General features: G+C 40.0%; 1 protein-coding gene across 2 annotated transcripts in view; it reads left to right on the top strand.

Moving 5' to 3' along the window:
* PARD3B (par-3 family cell polarity regulator beta) overlaps positions 1-20,881 on the top strand; it is an 853,033-nt gene that overhangs the window by 324,253 nt on the left and 507,899 nt on the right. For both annotated transcript variants that reach the window (XM_081143277.1, XM_081143276.1), the window contains exon 3: positions 1,305-1,476. In XM_081143277.1, coding sequence (XP_080999403.1) covers positions 1,305-1,476 — 172 coding nt within the window. The remainder of the gene's footprint in view (positions 1-1,304; positions 1,477-20,881) is intronic.

Below are 20,881 nucleotides of genomic sequence, written 5' to 3'. Positions count from 1 at the left end.
ATAATCTTTCACTATTAATCCATTTAAGTCTTCTCTGATATCAGTTCATCAGTGCTACCAATTAAAAATAGAAAATGTATGTGCTCAATTTAAGAATTAAAAATAATACCTTGGGAGTAGCGTTTGTTTCCTGTGTGAGAGGATTGTTGGATTTTCCAATTAAACAGGTCTCCATACTGGAAATGAGTAGTCAATTATGAAAATTATTTTTGAATAGCCAATTTACATATCCCTAATTGTATTCATTTCTTTTGAAAGATTGAACTTGGAATTTATGAGGTTTGGATTGGTTACCTCTGCTGTTGTGTCATTAATACTATTGCCAACAAGGTTGCCCTATGAATGGGGAATCATATATAGGTTTGTTTTATTTAATGAATGACAAATATAGAGAGATTTAGTAGCAGTTTTCACATTTAATAGCACACACTGCACTTGGCTGAGCTGACAGGAGCATCCCTGAGCTGCCCACTGCACCACATTTGGACTTTGCTGCATCAGTGATAAGAGGCATCTGAGGTTCCTTGATGGTGGTGCTGTCCACTTGCCAAAAATGCAGTTTCAATCGGGTTGCCCTCGCTATTTACACAGTAGTGTTTGCACAATTAATGGAATATCTTAGGATATTTTGCTCTTATTTTATGAAAAATGACTTGGAAATTTCATATTAAGGACAAGAGGCATAGGTCTCATGTGGTATAAAATTGAGATGAAGATGGAAATAATTAAGTGAAAGTGCCTATGTTTATTCGCTTTGAAACTGGCATTCATTGGACTTAAACCAGTCAACATAGAGTCAGGCATGTCACGAGGGGAAAGAGCGAAACGAAAGGCCTGTGTGAAAATGGGTTATCTGTGTGTACAATGTAAATACAAATTCTGTGTAAATATACACACTGTATTATCTGTGTGTCTAAACGGAAAGATATAATTATGGGTTTCATCATGGCTCTTGTTCCATTTCTTCATATTCAGCTTCTAGTTTTTGGAACAACTCTTAACGGAGATACTGAAGTCCTTTCAGGCTCATTAGAAAGGGGAGGGGAGGAGGCAGCCACTCATGCAGGAGAGATGACCGAAGTCGGTTCTCTGTTTCAGAAACACAAGTGAACCTGAACCGGTCACTATTTCCTGGCCATGTGCTGTCAGACACAATACTGAATTAGAGTTGTGGGTACAGTCACATGAAAGTTTCCCAGGCCATTTTCTTTAAAACCAGAGATCACGGTCAGCTGGATGCAGTGGCCGGGTGACATGCGTGTCCTATGTCCTGTGAAGTAATAGTGTTTTGGGTTTGTTTGCAGCTGATCGCTGTGTTTGACGAACAAGAACCGCTGCACAAGATCGAGAGCCCCGGTGGAAACCCTGCGGGTCGGCAGAGCCCGGATGCATTTGAAACAGAAGTGGCTGCCCAGCTGGCCGCGTTTAAACCAATCGGTGGGGAAATTGAAGTAACCCCTTCTGCTCTGAAAATAGGTATGTTCTTTTTTGTGGTATGTTTTTCATCTGGCGCATCACCTTGATGACTATGAGTTGCTTCCATTTTATGACTTGTTTTGTTAGTATCTTTCTTTTTCAAAATATCTGGGGGGTTTTCTCTACATTATTATTATTATTTTACATAGTTCTTTGCGGCTGTTGAAACTCAGGCAAGTGGATGCAGTTTTTTCTTGAATTGCAGGGGAATCTGAACCTGAATTGTGTGCCCTTGAAATATCATAGGGGAGGGACTGGAATGTAGGTGATTAGGTTCATCTGTAGCCTATGAGAATCATTTTTAAAAAAAGTCCCTGAAAGTGTCATTTGGAATAAGCTAAGCGTGATCAAGGAATCTGGACTAGGAATAAAGGTCACTTCGGTTTTAGCTACCTTCTTTTCCTCCCCATATTGCATGATCTAAGAGTTTGGGGAAAACATTTTGAACTTAGTTTCTTAAGTCTGTCCTAATGGTTTATTGAAACAAGAGCAACCCACCCAGTGAGTTTGCTCACAATTCTTTTTTTGTTATATTTATTTTTGAAGGCGTGGGTAGAAGGAGAAATAAGCATTCCTCTCGAATTTCAGTGAATTTACAACGGTAAGAGAAATAATATGTCAGTTTTCGGTGATACCTCTGAGAGATAAATTTAGGCGAGTTTAACAGCATGAAGTTTCTGAAAACTTCAATATTTAGGTACTTAAAACAGTTTTTATTCCTGTTGAACGTATGCGTACATTTTGAGACAGCTCTAAGCACCTGTTATAGGTTAGTTCTCAAGCTAGAACAGAGGCTTTTTCCACTTTGCTTTCTAAAGCAAAACATATGCTTAAAGTTGTAAAAATTGTACGTGGCACTAGTTTTGCGCATTTGAAAGAAACCGCATACTGTCCACTTTATTTTACACATCACAATGCCGAGTGTCCGCGCTTTGCACTGGTTTTCTGGAAAGCGTGTGCAGCGCGCCTGGAAGAGCCCAGTGGAATGAAGAGCTCCGCCTGGGGAAGGCCGGCCGGGGAGCCGGCTGCGGGCACCAGACCCGGGCTTCGGCTCCCCGGCAGCTTCTCTTCGGAAGCGAGGTTTGTGGCTTCAGCAACTTCACAGCCCTGTCGTTCATTTGCATAATGGATGCCTTTTTATCCATTATGCAAATGGTATGGGAGGAAAATTAGGCAATAAGGGAAGACGAAAGGAGAAAATTGCCCTTGCTTGTTTTAATATTCTATTTATAAGCAGGCACTTTGGTCTTCAAAAGGCCGAGCCTTCGAGTGCCGCTGTGTCTGGGAATTCGTTGTGAGCATTCTCAGAGAAACAAACTTTGTTTTTCTTCAACTTTTTCAGAGTTTATTTTGTTGAACCATCTGAACAACATAACACTGAACGCAGGAAGAGAAGTGAGCTGAGGTTTCTTTTCCTTGCAAGTGGACTTTCTGCTTCTTCAATACTGATTTTTGGCAAGACAGAGATAGAAAATAATATTTATTAAATGGTGACTACACAGCAGGCACTGAGCTTAAGGCTGTGCACGGAGCATAATCCTTTACTTATAACAACTCAGTTAAACCTGAGAATACTTAGTTGGGTTCTTTTACGGCCTTCATTTAAGAGCTGAGGAGACAGGCACAAAGCAGTTAAGTAAAAGTAACTCATCCAAAATCACAAAACTATTAGATAGCAGGGCCAGGATTTAAACCCTTGCTGGCTCCCAGTGTAAGGAACAGTTTTGCTGTGTGCCTCTCATATGCTATTTTTGAAAAATAAGATAAAATAATTGATAACATTTTCCTCGGATTTACTTTGTGGATATATATCAAGACCCCGCGAATGCTCAACTCTTTGGCATTACGTCCCGTTTCCCCTAGCGCTGTAGATTAAAGGGATGAGACGAGCTAACCTTTGCCGTTAGGTAATGGGTGTTGCCTCCCAGTGACTGGGCCTGAAATCATGGCATCATCTCCAGTTCCTCTTTTTTCTTCCCGCGTCCATGACCGTTGCCGCGAGCCGGAGCTTTACCATTAATCACACTCTGGCAGAGGCCTCCGACTGACCTCTTTCTGTACAGCGCTGCTCTCTCCAGCCCCTGCTTCTGCCAGAGCTGCCTTTCTAAATCACAAATCTGATTATATGGCCCCCGCTTAACAACTTCCAATGGCTTCCCATTGCGCAGAGAACCATGTCCAAACTCATTAGCAAGCTGATGCAGATGGTTCCTCAGAATTAGCTGGAGGAATTTGGGCAGGGATGAATGATGACAGAGTCATCCCTTATCTGCCCTCACGGTTCCATCACAGTGATTACTCTTCATAAGATCTGGAACTTTAAAAGCAAAGGAAAACCACATTTGTGGAGTTTCCCAGAGAAATTAAAGAAGGAAGCAACACAACCAGCTTTGGTCTCTACCCGTTTTGTTTGTTTCTGTTGCCTTCGGGACAGGGCGTGGTGGCAGGCTGGGCACGTGTCATCTCGGGATGGCGGGGTGTGCATGGCAGCAAGCCATATTCTTGTCTCCTCCCAGAGCTGTGCTGTCTGGCCCACCCTGACGTCCTGTTTACATGAAGAGTTGAGGGGTGTTTGGAGAGGGAGCAGCGTTTGTGTTCCAGCAATTCATCATAACACTGTGCCCATAAAATGCCAAACACAGAGCCCCAGCCCCTAATCTCTGCTCCCCACTCAGTGTCCCGAGGCCACTGGAACTGGTCCTGCTTCTCGTGGGGCTCATACACCCAGTCTGGTGCAGCAGAAACAAGGGCTTATTCTCACTGGCTTTTTTTTTCTTGAGACCCTTGCAGGAAGCTGGGGAATTTCATCTTTACCAGCCCCCATGCTTGCCTCACTTAAGGGCACACAATTTAACAAATATTAGGAATCAAGACATTTTTATGATTGGGTCATATTAATCACCAATATTTTTTTACTGATACCTGGTGTTGAAATACACTCAAAGTTTATTATAATTTTTATGCCTTTTTTTCTAACACAAGATAATCATCAACAGTATTCTGTTAAAAACCAACAACCTTCCCTACTGGACCCTCCTGTTCTTTTTTTAATCTTCCAAGATGAAATATTTATGCACAGAATATGCAGAAGGTTCACATTCATAGGCTCTTCATGATCTGACTACTTCCTTTCTGCCCACTTTCATTCCCCCAAACTGCCACTTGTTTTCAAACCTCTGTGCCTTTGTAGGCACTGTTCCCCTTTAGCTGGCTCACCCTTTTTGCTCCTTGTGTACTTGGTGAACTTAAGCACCTTTTAAGCTCAAGATCACATATAACCTTGTTTTTGATGCCTGTCCAAATCTTTAAGATATTACAGTAGATGTACAATAAATATATGTCTTAATCCTTTATTCAGCAATGAAGTGTTATAAAATGCATTGAAGAAATCTTCTACTCCCCTAAAAGGGTGTAGAATCTTGTACCCTGTAAGCTAATGGGGTATATATTTTTAATTAGTAAAGGGAGTTTTAAATCAAGTGGGCAACCACATAATTCCAACTTCATTCATCTAAATTATTTCCTACCATTTATTTTCTAATGGATTTTCTAATGTAATGTTAAATGACTAAGGCCAGACTCAGCCCTATCTAGCAAATCACTCTAACACTTTAAGATTCTAAGTTTCTAAAATTGGTTGATGCTTTTTACTATGTAGCCCAGAGACTGCTAAGTAGCCTATTTAAAAGAAGAGACGTGGCGGAACAAACAACAGGTGAAATAGCAAAGATTCATGTTCACAGAGTCCATTTGTGCTTTAAAATTACCTAGTTCAGGAATTGCCCAAGTCTTCTTTGTGGACCCATATGTTTTGGGATTTCAACATATAGTTGATTCTAGTTAATTAACATTTATTGGGCATTTAAGTTCTAAAAGCTATTCTAATTCCTTCTTGCTCACTTGTCCGAACAAAATAGACTAGGCTTGCAGGGAACAACTGCATAAGGCGGCTCTTGAATAGGCAGCAGGGAATTCTAATGCTTTTTAGAATTCCTACAGCAGAGAGGCCCACCTCCAACAAAAGAAGCCTTAGCACCCCTTAGAACAACCTTTATGGAATGCTGGTCTAGAGATAGCCAGTTCCACAGATTTTCCTAATTAGCCACTGTCTAGACCATTGGCATTACTTAACAGAGGAGCAAGTAAAAGCTTAGAGTGTGTGCTCTAATATCAAATTACCATTTGGTTAAAGAACTAGAATTGGGACCGTCATCTCTTAGCTTCTAGTACAGTGCTCTTTCAACTACCGGACATTTTTTGGATTAATTATGGATTTCAATTTTCCATGTCTTTTAATACTATATGTGGTAAAGTAGCACCTCGTCTCTTTTGGAATTGAGATAGAGTGTAAATTAATAAATAGATACTGTGAATAGTTGTAAGACTAGAAAATTAAGATGGAGAACATTTTTTAAAAATCTCGAAGTTCAGAAATGAATTTGCTCCTGTCTCATCCCATGTGTCTGTGCACACGTGTGTGTGTGTGTGTGTGTGTGTGTGTGTGTGTGTGTGTTTGGGGGGAAACTGCACCAAAAGCATTATGCTAATGGGATTCCTAGGTGATTTTCTTTTCTATATTGTGGAGATTGTTGTACTCGCTTTGACATTTCAAGCGTCTGCATGCAGGGCCTTCTGTAAATAAGACAGATGAGGGAGGACAATTATTTTGAAGTTTGGAAGAATAGGTTCTTTAGCCTTCCCCGCTGTAGATCCTATGCTGCCTTCATGACCTTGTACTGTTCTCCAAAAGATCTTATGAGGCCCAGGGTTGGTCCAGTCCTTGTCCCTTGAGAACCAGTGATAGGGAGCTGGTTCCAGACCCTACAGAATTTCATCTAGTTGTTTTCCCACCCAAGTCATTCCTATATCTATCATGACCACCTTTTGCCAATCCCTTCCACTCCCCCTCCACAAAACTGGACATATTTGGCATTTCATAGACCTCAATATTTTTATCTGAGACCATCCAGGTCATTCCTGATGTGTCACTGCCATGTTTCAGTGGGCCACAGTTTTCTCCTCTATAATGTAAGCCTTTCCTACTCTATGGGCTATTACTGTCCCAGGAGAATTTCATTCATACCAAGCTGAATTTCAGTCTGACTCCATGTCCCTCTCAGTTTTCCTCCTCTGGCCCCAATTCATTAGTAGTTTTATTTTAGACATGTTGATCATTTTTCTCAGTACTTCTTGACTGAAATTTGTTATTTTGGAGTTCAAGCTTCCATGAGAAAATATTTCTTTAGTTATAATTATTTTAGCAATTTAATTCAAACAGTGTGTCAGGATACAAAGTCCTTTCAACTTGGCTGTTGCCACTCTTGTGATCTCTATTACCCAGATATAAAGCAATCTGATTAAAGTTTGGAGTTGAAATGGCATTCGCTTTACTCTCCTCTCGTGTGTTAAACTTTGAAGATGAGCTACTTTATATTTGAAAGTGGTTCTTGTTGTTGAGACTTGAAAGCTGGAAGGTGCCTCAGATGCTTGATTGTTTCCACGTGTGCTGCTTCAGAACCGAGATGGAGACGATGCTCGCGTGTTTGTTATAATTATTTTCAAAACACTGAGTTCTTTGCTCTTTATTTTCAGTAGTTCTCAGAAAATATTGTATGGCCATAGATTACTGTTGGAAATCGTGACTGTTTTCATCTGAATTTGATAATTTACTGCATAAGGGAAGCATATGGGAACATTTGTCTGGATTCTTAACGAAACCGAATCCCTTTATGGCGCTGATCTTCAGGAAAAAATAAAGAAGGGGGAAGTTTATTCCTTTAATTAGGCGGCAGTGTGTAAGTAGCTGCTGTGCCCATAATGTGAGTTTAAGTATTGGCATCTGATCCTAGACAAACACACTCACACCACACACATAGCAGAACTAAAGCTCGGGCTGGGCGGGGCGGGGCTGGGCTGGGCTGCTGCCCGAGTCTTTGAATTCTGACTACAAAGCCCGCAAGCATGTGAGGGCTCCTTGTTGCTGGAAGCTCTCCCCGTGAAGCCCAGAGTTGAAATGACCAGGGAACTGAGGTCATTTGCTTGGATGAATCCATAAGTCATCCTTTGGTCATCGAGTTCCATCCTATTTGTTTCCTGTGGCGGCTGAGTATTTGAAAGTTACCAGCCAGCTATAGCGCAGCTTTTCTTGCTTTCCGTTTTCTTCCCTGGGAGCCTGGTATTTTTTTCCATGCAGGCTTAGATGACCGATGCTGTAATTAGCTATGGTAACCCTACCAGGCTGTCATCAATCAGCCACAGCCATACAGTCAACAACGCGTGTGCGTGTTTTCTGGTAAGGCGGTAACTGACGCGGGACCAGGGAGGTCACAGCACCACTAACCCATCCTGGCACCGTTCTTCTTTGGCTGGTGTGGGATCAGGTTTTACTTCGGTTTGTTTTCAGAGTAGGTGAAATGTTGCTTGGTGCGGGGGTCAGGTTATACATTGAATACTTTTAAAAAATTTTAATACTCTTGCCCGGCCGGGCGTGGCTCAGCGGTTGAGCATCGGCTTAGGATCCAGGCGATCAGGGTTCGATTCCCGGTCAGGGCACATGTCCGGGTTGCGGGCTGCAGCAGATCAATGACTCTCTCATCATTGATGTTTCTACCTCTCTCTCTCCCTCTCCCTTCCTCTCTCTGAAATCAATAAAGATATATTTAAAAAAAAAAATTTAGTACTCTGGAAAAGGGCCTGAGGTGCTTGGTTAAATGAAAGAATAGAATCAATACCTACAGACAAGCAACTCCTAACCAATACTGAAAGGTAATTACCGCAGGGGAGTAGTTCTTGTTTGTATCAGCCAAGTACAAATGTGAATGGGCGCACAAATACGGGGTTTTCCAAACGCCTGGCACTGCCTTCTCTGAGTAACACAGACTGATGGCGATACACGTGTACTTCATAGACAGGCAGTCACTTCGCAGCATTTTGTAAAATTAAGATGAGTTTTGCTTGAAAATATTCTGTATTCTTGTGAATATCTTTTAAATGAGATATTATTTATTAAATTATAGAATGTTAAGAACAAAACAAAAAAATCATCGTAACAGAACTAGATTTTCATTTGTCTTTTTTCTAGCAGATTTATCTTTGTATTTTAGTCTTAATTCAGTTTTCTTTTCCACTACCTCCTTCAGGTCTCCTTGTATCTCTTTCTTTCATTTTGAGTACTTGTATCTAATGGCAGAATATGGTAAGTAAATTGTTACCAAGCTGTTTACACTCTAATAAAATAATATTGTAAGGAATTTGCATTTAGCTATTTACCCAAAAATATAAGATAGTATATAAAAACCAAGCTTTCATTTTTGTTCCTTTCTAGCTGTATTTTGTAAGTTGATTATATGACTTCAAGGAAAAAAAAAAAATCCCAGCGAGTTCGCCATCTCCCCTTTGGCCTCTTGCCGATGCTGGAGCCACACTGAGCCGGAGTCTGCAGATCCTCTCATAAACAAGCAGCATGAAAGGTCACCTTCCTCCTGCTCGCTTGATATTAGACCCCTGGGTTTTCGAGCCTCTTTTGCAGATTGCTTTTAATAGTAAGTCCAGTGAAGCCCTGTTTGCAGAGGCCTCGTTCCAGAGCAGTGAAAATATTTTTAGCCATGCTGTCATATTCAGCCCTTGTAGTTACCTGGACCACTGATAAAATGATAACATGATCTTTGTCCCTTTAGTAAAAGTAGAAAGACCCCCTCCCAATACCCCCCCATAGTCGCTTCTTCCTCCCTTCCCCACCTTCCATTACAACGCCATTGTCCCTTCCTGTAACCAGTCCCAACTTTTCTGTTCTTCCGTCCAGGTAGTCTGAGACAGCCAAGCGGGACCAAGCAGCAGGGCCCTTCATTCACAGCATAAATGCTCTTCATGCTCTAAATATAACTGCTGCTTTTCAGGGCCTGCTAGGGCTCCACATGTCTATTAGAAAATGCTTTCAAATTACTTATCTGTATTAAAACCTTTTTAACGATGACTCAGATTTTTATACACATAAATCTTTGTGGCCATAAAATAGATTACATTTCTCATAAATTTCTAATCGCACCTAAACAAATTATTTATAATAACCGTGCTGATTTTCTTTTCCAGTTTGAAGTTCAAGAATCTTGCTAATTATTCAGTACATGGCAAAGCCTCTTTTTGCACTAACAACTTAAATAGAAGGTTTAGCCTTTGGGATTTATTTTTCTGCCTGTGTGTGTGTGTGTGCGCGTGTGCACACATGACTTTTTTTCTGCCCAGATGGGCAGGGGAAGAACCCACTAATTTAATTATTTACAGAAGATCCATCTTAAGGACAAGTCACTCAGAGTTGGACACGCTTTTATGACTGGCTCAGGATTTTCTCATTTGCTTTATCTGATAAAGCCATATGATGAATTATGTTCCAATATATGCACATTTGGTTATTTCCTTGCTCTATACCCAATTTGAAATTTTACTAAGATCTTGATCCGGCCCAATGGAAGTAAGAATTACTGAAGCAGCTTGATCTGCTCATTCTCACGTTCCAAGGTGATAAGGGAAGGTGACAGCCTTGCTAGCAGTTGCCATAAGAAAAGCTATCTCTCATGTGTTTGCCCTTTTTTAATGTTTACCAGATAAAAGAAGACAACCTCCCAGATATCACCACCCCACCCTGTCAGTTTATCATTGAAACAATGCATCCATCATAGGCTACACAGAAAATGGTTCTCACTCTGCTTGTTTGAGGACTTAATGGGTAAAATCTTGATAGCTATCGGAAAATATAGGTAAAATACAAACAAAAAATCTGATTATTCTTCTGTATAAATATGAGACTCTGTTAAACTCCTCAAGCTCCTTTACATATGGAAGAAATTTGGGGCTTTATGGGTTTTTTTCCTGTGTGTAAAATTAGAGTAAAGGAAATTATGTGGTATATCTTGCCTATTTTCTTTTTGTTTATGTGGAAACGCTGACTGTGATTACTTAATGCATGTATGTAGAATGTGACATGATCAAGGAAAATAAGTGAGCAGGCTTTCTCCCGCACCACAGCCTATTTAAAATCACAACACTTGTATTTGGTGTTTTACGATAACATTGACTAAAAGAAGCCGTTACTTCAGTGTCCATATTTCTTGAAGTGGTTAGTGAGAATGGTGTCTCCATATCCTTTTGCACGGTTTGTTCTGGAAAATGGCATGGATAACAGCAAGCTGAATGGCTTTGTGTCATCTGGTTCTACGTCATTGTGATGATCAATTACTCTTCTTGTGTTTTTAAAACAAATAGACTTTCTACCCCAGAGATCTGCAATCATGAGGCAAACTTCTTATTTCAGTCACAGTTCAGGAATAATGTCCTTTGACCCCAGGACTTTTGTTTGGTGTTGCACTTAACTGCCCCTGTGGCACAGTTCAGCGTTTTCACGACTAACATGTGCTCTTTTTGGAAGACTGAGCTTAAGAACATAGCTATGAAATCAGGATGTCTGATGTCAGTGCTGCAGAAGATGGTGGCGAGCCTGTCACGGACTTCAGTTAATCAATAATTATTTATTGTGGGCCCAATAGATGAAAAATATTATGCTAGGCTACCAGAGGAATATAAAATACCACGAGTCATGAACTCATTTCCAAGAAGCCTGCAATCTGGTTGACTTAAAATTAATTGCTGACTGAGCGTCTTAACTTGGTAAAGTTTCCATTTTTATAATTTACAACTGTTGTTACAATAATACAGAGCATACAATTACAAAACCTTGTGGTTGAAAGAGAAGCTATCTTGTAAGTAAATTTAGATGTATATAAAAGCTCCGCGTGTGTTCTATCAGTCATGTGCAGTGTCTCTCCATAGCTTGGTTAATTGTCTTTTATTTGAGTCTTTGGTTGACGAAGAGGTTCATGGAAATAATAAAACTTCAAGTTTGTAGACTATCTGTGATTCTACAGTTTTCATTGACTCTCTGTTTTGAGCAGTGTGAGTGTTGTGTCCTACTAGGTGGCAAGAAATAATTAAACTCCAAGACTTTCCACTACCATAGCAATGTCTTTTGCTGTCCAAGATGGGTCTCCAAGGACCTAATGGGTTGATGGGTGACTAGTTATTTATCTGTCCATTCATCTTTTCATTCTGTTCCTCAAAGACTCTCCAGTCAGATGTACTCCTTTAATTATAGATAGTGAAGTTGGAGACTGAACTACCCTGGTGAGCTCAGCAAACACACTGTTCAGAAGAAGTAGCTGTGCTCTAGGCAGGAGGTAGATGTTAGTGACCCACTCCTTGCTGCTGTTCCACTGAGTACCACATGCATTACTGATTAGACCTCCAAGGGTGATCTTTTCTTCTCCAACTCTATAGGCCAGGCCTCAGCCTAATTACATGATACCTAAAGTTCAAGAGAGTTCTATTTTCAGTCCCTCTGTTTTTCTGATTCAAAATACAATTCTTCATTTGAGTGTCTAACGTGTCTAAACATGCTTATCCTATAAGTGAATTCCTCTACATGTGGGCTGTAAGAACAGGGAGCCTCTTGACCATCTTGGAGATTTCCTTAGAAAAGTCGAGAAAATGAGTTTTGTGGGTTTTTTCCTCCTTTTCAGACCAATATCCACCTTCTTCAAAAACTTACTCAAAAATTAAATGTAAAAAAAAAGAACTTCCTGGATTACCTTATTTCCCTACTTTTAAAAATAATGTTTATAATCTGTTTCGTAATTGTCATGTATTTGATGTGATTGTGCTCTGTCTGTACAAGGTGAAAGAGTGTAAGAGGTTAGGCAAAATTCTTGTCTGTAATTCATATTTTCTTCAAAATTGGCACTTTTCTCAGTGCCTAAAATATAACCTGAATACATTTGACTTCATTTCTACTCTAATATCTTAGTTGAGCAAATAGGCAATGCATTATTTCTGAAAGAAACAAGGGATAGAGAAGGCTCTAGATTCTATATAATATGATTATTTTACAGCAGTATAGTATTAAAATTATGAGTATAAACCATCATGGAGTAAGACTGCATAGTCAAATTTGGCTCTGCCCTTTACAAGCTGGGTGGTCTTAGGCAAGTTATTTAACTCACTATGTCTTAGTTTGCACATCTGTAAAATGGCTAATATTAGTCATGGGCTAATGGAGATGTGAGCATCAAAGCTTTCATATGTAAGTAGATATAAAGCACTTAAAATAGTGCCTGTCATCTAATACATGGTAAATAACTTCTAGTTACTATTATTATTTTCACTATTATATTTATTATTGATTATTGAAAGAAAATTATAAAATCTTCTTGTGTTATTTTAAATCCTCACCTGGGGGCTGGAGAGAGACATCGATGTGAGAGGGACACATCCATTGGTCGCCTCCCACACGCGCTCCGACCTGGGCTGGGCGTGGAGCCCCCAACTGCGGTCCATGCTCTTGACCCGAATGGAACCCGGGGCCCTTCAGTCTGTGGACTCGATGCTCTGACCACTGGGCAAACTGGCCAGGGCTCAGTGTGTGTGTTTTTAGTGGATATTTTTATGTGTTCTTTTGTCCCCCCTTTTTCCCCATCTTCAACTCTCAACCCAAGATACCATATTCTCTTTTTCATTATGGAGATTCTGGTCATATTACACCTTTTCTTAAACCAAAAGAAAACCAAATTTGTTTCTTCTCTCTTCAGGCTTACAAGATAAATGGCAAAGTGGTTTATTGAAGCCCAAACAATTCCCAGGGACATTAATCAAAATAGTATAATTGCTGCAAGATTTTCAAATAATACCTTTGTGCTCATATGTAGAGATTTGTAGGAGGGTAAGTGCTTTGATTCTTTTTATCTTTACTTAACTCAAGTATTTACTTTCATGTCCTCACCCTGATTCAGCATAGTGTTCATAGGATTTTCTTTTACAATTGATAAGTGCATGCTGTTCATGTTTGACAATACTTCACACAAGGGAATGACAATTTATTTTTAATGTTGTTCCACTCACCCAACTGACCTAGATTCTGTATCGACCAGGGTGCAGACAGGAACAGATGGCATGCTCAAAGGTGTAACTGAAGAGAATTTAAAAATGGGATTATTTATGAAAGTGAGGCACTCACGTTCCAAAAAGACTGGGAAGCTCTTCTTACCAGCCCAGGCCTGGAAAGGGCATAGGAAGAAAATTCTTACCAATCTGATGAGAGCTGCAGATGTGGGAGAAAGGTCCTTGGAGGATCAGAACCTGTGACCTAGTGTTGCCCAGTGCCGCCGCTTTCAAAGGTGGAGCTGGCAGAGAGGGAGCACTTCAGGGGATAAACTCCCTATATCCCTCTCTTCCTCCCCACTGATCTCCTGCTGCTTCTTCCTCTTGGCCAAAGCCTTCAGCGGCCAGGAGGCACCTGGCCTATATGATGCACTGAGTTGCTGAGTGGAAGTCAGCCTCCTGGGGACCAGAGCTGGGCTTGGAAGACTGGGGAGTGGCTCTAGATAGCAACACTGAGATCAGCCACCAGATACCTAGTCTGTTTCTCTGAGGTGACTGGTTTGTTTTTTTTGGAGTTTTTTTCTGGTGTTTTTTTTCATAGGGTGCTGATAGAAATCAATAATGCTTTCAAGTAGCAAACAGTGGGTTATATGTTTGGCATAGAACTTACCTATTGGAATATAGAAATCATTAAAATACATTTTTTTCCTCAAGGTATTCACAATCCACTGCAATAGTTCTCAGCCTTTTTCTTTCTTTTTTTATTGAGACATAGCGTAGGTGATATTTACACATATAATACAATGAAACGTAGTGCTCTTCCTTTATGTAACCTTACTATTTTGCTGACTATAATTCCACCACCTTTACAACTTAGTAAAGCACATCAGCTTTCAATCCACAAAAAGTGCACTGAATGTATTTCTTTTGTGTCTCCTCCTTCCCAAACTTTCCTAGAAATGGCAGTTTTCAGTAAGAACAAAATGGGGGGTTGGATTAATAGAAGCACTGGAAATGGAAGGAGAGGAAAATGGTAAGTGTATAGAATCAGACTAACAGATAACTCAGACTTGAGGCTACCCTAGAGTGACGCCTTTTTCCTGCAGGCGTTGAGGGCTGGCCCAGGGTGAACAGCCTGCCTGCCTGCTTCACGTGTGTTTTTTAAAGTGAGATCTATCCCTGAACATGCTTTGTCATTTCACCTGTCTAATTCAGAGGAGAGGTTTTGTTCAGGAAAGACCAATGTATTGGCAACAAAAACCAAAGCAACTGAGTTTTTCATTCAGAAGTACGAATGGTCAGCCACCACTCACCAGACATTTAGGGGGACCATGACTCAAAAGATATGATGGGATAGAATTGACAAGGGAGCCTTGGAGAAGGAAAAAAAGCTGGAGGAGCTATCTTACCAAATACCAAGATTTAGAAAGTGATAGTCATTGATTTTGTGTGATTGGGGACAAGGACAGATGGATGGCATAGGACAGAAGTTTTCCAGTAACTGACCTCACAGTTTTATGTTGGATTTGACACTGCTGTCTAGTGGGGAAAGGATTATGAGGATTATGTTGAGTCAATTGAATATTCATCTAGAAAAATAATCCCAATCACTACCTCACACTTTATGTAAAAATCGATGCTATATAGATTATAGATTTGGAGTTAAGCTTATTTTTTAAACAGGACATTAAAAGTGCTAGCTGTAGTAAAAGTTTTTAGTATATTGGATTCTGTTAAATAAAGAACTTCTTTCCATTAAAAGATAACCTTAAAAGAGGGAAAAAGAAAAGCTGTAGACTCTGAGAATATATTTATGATACATATATCTGATAAAGGACCATGCCCAGTGTATGTACAGATGTCGCAGAAATGACCAAAGAAAAGGAGACAACTAAATAGGAAAATAGAACTCTTAACAGGCACTTCATAAAATAGATATTTAAGTCAGCAGTAAATACATAAAAAGGTGGTGAACCTCATTGATCTTCATGGAAAGGCACAGTAAAATCACATTACAAATTTGGTAACAAAATAATGTAGTATTGGTTTATAACCCAAAAGATGAGAATGGAAGTAGAGTGTTAAAGTGGCATTTAAACAAAAACTCGAAGGAAGTAAGGGAATAAAAGTGGTACAGATTGATAAGAGGAGGGAGGGAATTGTGAGGAAAATCCTTTATTCTTCCTAGCAGAGAATCAACTGATGCTACTTAAAGTTGGAAAAATCAATAAATTATTATATTATTAGCAATTAGCCACCAAAAGGGTAAAAACTACAAATGTTATAAGAAGGTAACTTCTGGGCATTTGAGCCTGACAATGCAAAGGAGAAAGGAGAATTTTATTTTTTGTCTTCTTTCTTCATGGTTTGAATTATTATGACGGTATGAATTGTATTTAAAATAACATTTTGATGGGGTGGCAAGGAATATGAGGGATATTATTTAAAAGATAAATTGTTTGCAAAACTTAGAACTTATTGTTGACAAGGAACACCTGTCAGCTGCTTGGAGGAGCCGCTCATTCTCTTCTCCAACTCACCGACCAAGCTGGGAGGCCCAGGAGTGGGTGTGACCCTGGCCAGCTCTGAGCACAGCTGCAGAGTCCTCCCAAACCCGCCCAAGTGAAGCTCCCCTGTGCAGGGGCTCAGCAACATGCTTCAGCTGCCACCTAAACTCTGTCCCTGTATCATGAGAGTACTGGGTCATGTTTCACACCCAAACCAACTCACGTCATCCCTCACCATCTTTAAGATCAAGCCTGAAGATTTTAATTAGGTGGATGCCAAAAACCAAAAAGAAAAAAAAAATGTTTTCTAATTCAGCCTTTGGAAATGGATGAAGAACTGTGTCATGGACTATAGATGATCCGTAACAATTTGCTATTTAATTGACTATATGTATTTACTTAAGGGCTAAATCAGTATAAACCTAAAAGGAAGTAGTCATTGACTTTAATGAAAATTCATGTCTTATAAGTTGTAATATACTCTATCAGGCTCATCTTTTTGCTTGTTTATTTGATTTTACTTGGGAGAATTTCAAGTTGTGTATGTCTAAAATGATATTAGACATAATTATCTAAATCTAGAATAACTAAAAATACTTCACCTAAAGTATACAAGTAATTGGGGTACTTTTTGTCTTGTTTTGCTTGGATTACCTGGATATTTGCTTTCACTTTCCACCTGATTTTGTGTGAGTAGATACAGCTTGAATATTTTCCAAGAGGTTGTTGCTTGAGTTTTATAGCACAATGACTTGAAGCTGAAATGCTTGATACTGAGAAATGCCATTGGGACAATGTGATATGGATTGTCCAGTTGGCTATTGAATCTGATGACTTTTAGGCATTATATAAGAATGTCTTTATTTTGTAGTTTTATTCTGAAATATATTGGTGTTATTAAATCTTGAGCAAATATGTTTGCTATCTCTGCACCATAGTTCTAACCTTGTGTGTATTATGGATTGGAAGTTACGAAGTTTCAGACTGAGGCTTTGGTGGAGAACACATCCAAAAAGTGCCTGTGTGCATATGTGTTGTACGAATAGAGGGGGAAAGGAAGATTTGCCAACAGAGGCAGGTGTGGAGAAAATATTCAGGGGTTTTATTACCTATAAAGCTATCTAAATCAAAATTGTTTTAAACATTTTTGAGATCTGAGAAAATATTCATTGCATTTATAATTTAATGGCTGAATTAGCAAAAGAATAAATTAAAAATACATTTATTTTTAAAAGATCTTGACTTTCATGATTTGACAAATATGAATAGATCTTTGTTAAAATGTATTAATGCTAGTCAAGATTTTTTAATCTTCTCATTAGGAAGTTAAGAATAATTAAAACAGTGTTCACATATGTTTCAATGTGTAAGTGCTGCTACTTTATCACTGAAATTGTTGGAGTTTTATGTTGAGAGAGAGAATGGAATTGAAATCGGGTAACACTCAAGGGAGGTTTGGCAAAGTGATTTCAAGGAGTTTCAAATTTAGATCAGTCATAGCTGGAACCCCTAAGAGAAGTAGAAGTTCCCTTTCTGTATTTAATATGAATAACATTAATATTAAAGATAAGTGTGTGTAACAGATAAGCCAAAAGTAATGTTATTGGATGTGAGAGTTATCAGTTTTTCTGGGCAGTGGTTAATTCAGTAGCCAGAAAACTAGTAGGTCTGGACTTTGGAAGAGGAGATTTCTCCTCTTTGAGGACTCAGATGTGGATAGAAAGATAAGGGTCATTTCTGCATTGCAAATTTGAGGCCGTAATCCCTCTTGCCACCCACTTACACACTTAGATATGGGTTTAGGGTTGTAGATGCATAAACTGAGAGATGTATAAAGACTGAGCTTAAATCTTGCAGAAGCAATGTAAAGGAGGCATGGACTGATCACTGGGAGGGAGGGGATTACTTCCCCCTTTGCTCCATCCCCAACACAGGGGACTTCATGGCATCTTAATTCACCAAGTGTCCCAGCGAGCCATCCTGCACAGCTCCAACACCAACAAAACCTTCACGGCCACATCTGGCACATCTCACCATGGTTGCAGACTTTACCCCCAAATCAGCAGTAATACTGAGCACTGCTTAGTGCCCCCCTTCCCTCTCCCCTTCTCCTTTCTCTCTTCATTTCACGCCTTCCTTCCCTTTCCCCCTCTTTTTCTCCCCACCCCTCTTTTTTATTTCCCCCTCTTTCTTTTCTCCCTTTTCCAATCTCTCTCAACTCTCCTTTCTTGGACAGTTATGTATATTAAAGCCTATGTAGCAAAATCGGTTAACTCCTGATGTTCATCTCCCTGAGGAATGGTAATTTATATGAACTTGGATACCAAGACTAAATGCTTAAGTGGTTGAGTGGACATTATTGCTATCCAAAGAGAGAACTTCTTGTTTGGAAGGAAAGGCTTCACACTCGATTAACTGGAATAGAATGTGTGAAGTCGTTGAGCTCAGGGAACACGCACAATTGCTAAGATTTTACAGAAAGAAAAAAAAAAGAGGAAGGATTTCCACAATGTTTGCACTGTTGCCCCGCACCACAGACGTGAACATTGGTGGAGTTTGGCTAACTGGACAGAGGGTCTTACTGAGACTGAACCCAGTGCCTCCACCCTACCTTGCCAGCAACAGAGGGTCTTTCTCCTGCCAGCGTAGTTCCATGTCAGGAGCTGCTTGAAGGGACTGGAGGCCAGCGATACGGCCCTGTGCACCACTGGCTTCATTTGGAGGGAGGGCCTCGAAAGGCCCGGGAGGTGACGTGTAACGAAGGACGTGAGGAAGGGAAGCAGCTGGGTTGTATCGGAAAAGGGCACAAGTGGGTCCCTGTGCCAGAAACCTTCACGGATGCGACAGGTTTGTTCCATCTTTTGCAGACTTGGATAGTGACCTCTGTTGGCAAATCAAATGTTACTGGATTCCTTTATTTCACTAAGCCCTGTCAGGTGCCAGTGCCGACGAAAAGGAAGCCTCAGAGTCTGCAGGTACAGGAGCAGCAAGTGCACAGGGAAGGAGGGGTTCGAATAAGCTTCTGGGCCCTTGTTCTTGAAAACGCGTCGAGCACCGGGAAGTGTTCGGGCGGCGCAAACCAGCCCTGTGCTGGGGCTTACGGCAGCATGGCCATTGCTCATCTGTGATTTTCATCACTTTTCTCGTGTAAATCACGATAACCTTTCTTTGAGCTCTTAAATCTAGTTTTGTAATGCATCAAACTAAATGTAAAGACTAGTATGGCAACCCCTCAAATGGTGACGTTCCTCTTGTTATGGGTCTCAGAGCTATTTCTGAGATAGAGGAAATCACCCGGCAATTAGTTATTATCTTTAGCAAGGTTATATTTCTAAAGTATTTGTAATTAATATTATTGTGTATTCTTACTGACATTCTGAAGTGATTTTTAGATTTCATGGGCAAGGATTGTTCAAAGTTTCTCTCAGTCTGGTCTGTGGAGTTGAAAAATTCTCTTGGGCAAAAAATCCTACTATGATATCAACTAGAAGGATAATTGTCATTGGAATGACCTTTTCAGGGGGTAATTGGACAAGCAATTGATGAACAGCATTCTCCTATGTCTCTGCCAGCCTTTCACTTCCTGCCATAAAATGCAGGAGCAAAATTTTAACTCAACTGATAAGATTCTCAACAGTCATTTGGTGCCTATCTCCCTCAGTGCAGTTCCTCAAAATTTGAAAGCTTTCTCTCTTTCAAGGTATTTCTCATTACCTGGAGGAAAATGTGTCCTTTGGGGAGGAATTCTAAAACAATAGTACAGGTGCCGAATCAAATTTCCCAGGTGTGTACGGGACTCTGTTGTCAGGTTGCTAAATGGTACCGGCTTGGTGTATTAAATAGCACTCTTGTGTCCTATTAAAAGAGTTAACATGACTGCCAAAGGTGCCTTTCCCTACAGCAAGAGAATGGCTTTGACTTTGAGGAAATATGGACTATGAAGCAACCAGGTGAAATATCCAGTAGAAAAAATAAAAGCACTTACTAGGAAAAGGAAGGCAATTAATTTGCAAATAAATGTGTTTTTAAAATGTCGCTCTGGGGTGACATGTACATTCAAAAGACTGTTTCCTCCAGGAATGAAGATATTGTCTCTGGAATTCTGAGGGTATCACCAGAACGGAATGCTTGTTGGTTGATAAAATATATACTTTCATCAGGAGTATTTCTTATAGTATTACCTTTATCTAAGAAAAGTTTTCCCACAGTTTTTGGGGCACAAATTACAGAGGTGACACTCTTGTTCATGCATTTTTCTACCCCTTTTTCTAGAAGGTGTGACGCACAAACTCTGGGCTATTACATATTTTGTTCACTGTTGAATCTTGAACCCCTGGAACAGTGCTTTGCGTGTAGCAGTCAGCCAACAAATATTCACCCAATGAATGCATGAACAGATTAAATAAACAAACTGAACTCTAAATATATTTCCATCGTTTTCAGTATTTTTTCAGTGTCTCAAGACTCTTCATGGTCCTTTCAAATTGGGAATCTTAATCCTATTTTGCTACTTTCCATTCAAGAAGAATGTTAAACATAAGCCAGGAAAAGGTAGAAACATTTCCTATGATCTGCATACAGGGAGGTGGTTTCATTCTATTAGCTGCTTTCTGGGGAGTTCATGGATTTTTCTGTTAATCCACCTGGCAAGCAGGATCCAAAAGGTGACATATAAGGGCTGGAAAGAATAGGGATTATTGAAGTGCAGAAGGAAAAACAGGATCCAGGGAAAGAGGTGGTTAGGAGAGGAGCTGGCAGAGAGAGAGAGTTTCTCAGAGGAAGTGAGCTTTTGACTAGGCGGGCGACAGGAGAAAGAATATTTGAGACAAAGTGAATAGCATTATATGTTCAAGGAAATGAAAATGTCCAGGGCCTAGGTAGCCAATAAGGAGCCCAGATCGTTTTCCAGAAGCCATCAAAAGGTGTGTTGTTGTTTTTTAAAAAATTAAATCTCAAGTAGATAAAAGAGGCTTTTC

Source organism: Miniopterus schreibersii, assembly GCF_964146895.1.
Source record: "Miniopterus schreibersii genome assembly, chromosome: 7".
NCBI classification, from domain to species: domain Eukaryota; kingdom Metazoa; phylum Chordata; class Mammalia; order Chiroptera; family Miniopteridae; genus Miniopterus; species Miniopterus schreibersii.
Note: the sequence above shows the minus strand (reverse complement) of the source record. Positions and strands in the feature narration are given on the sequence as shown.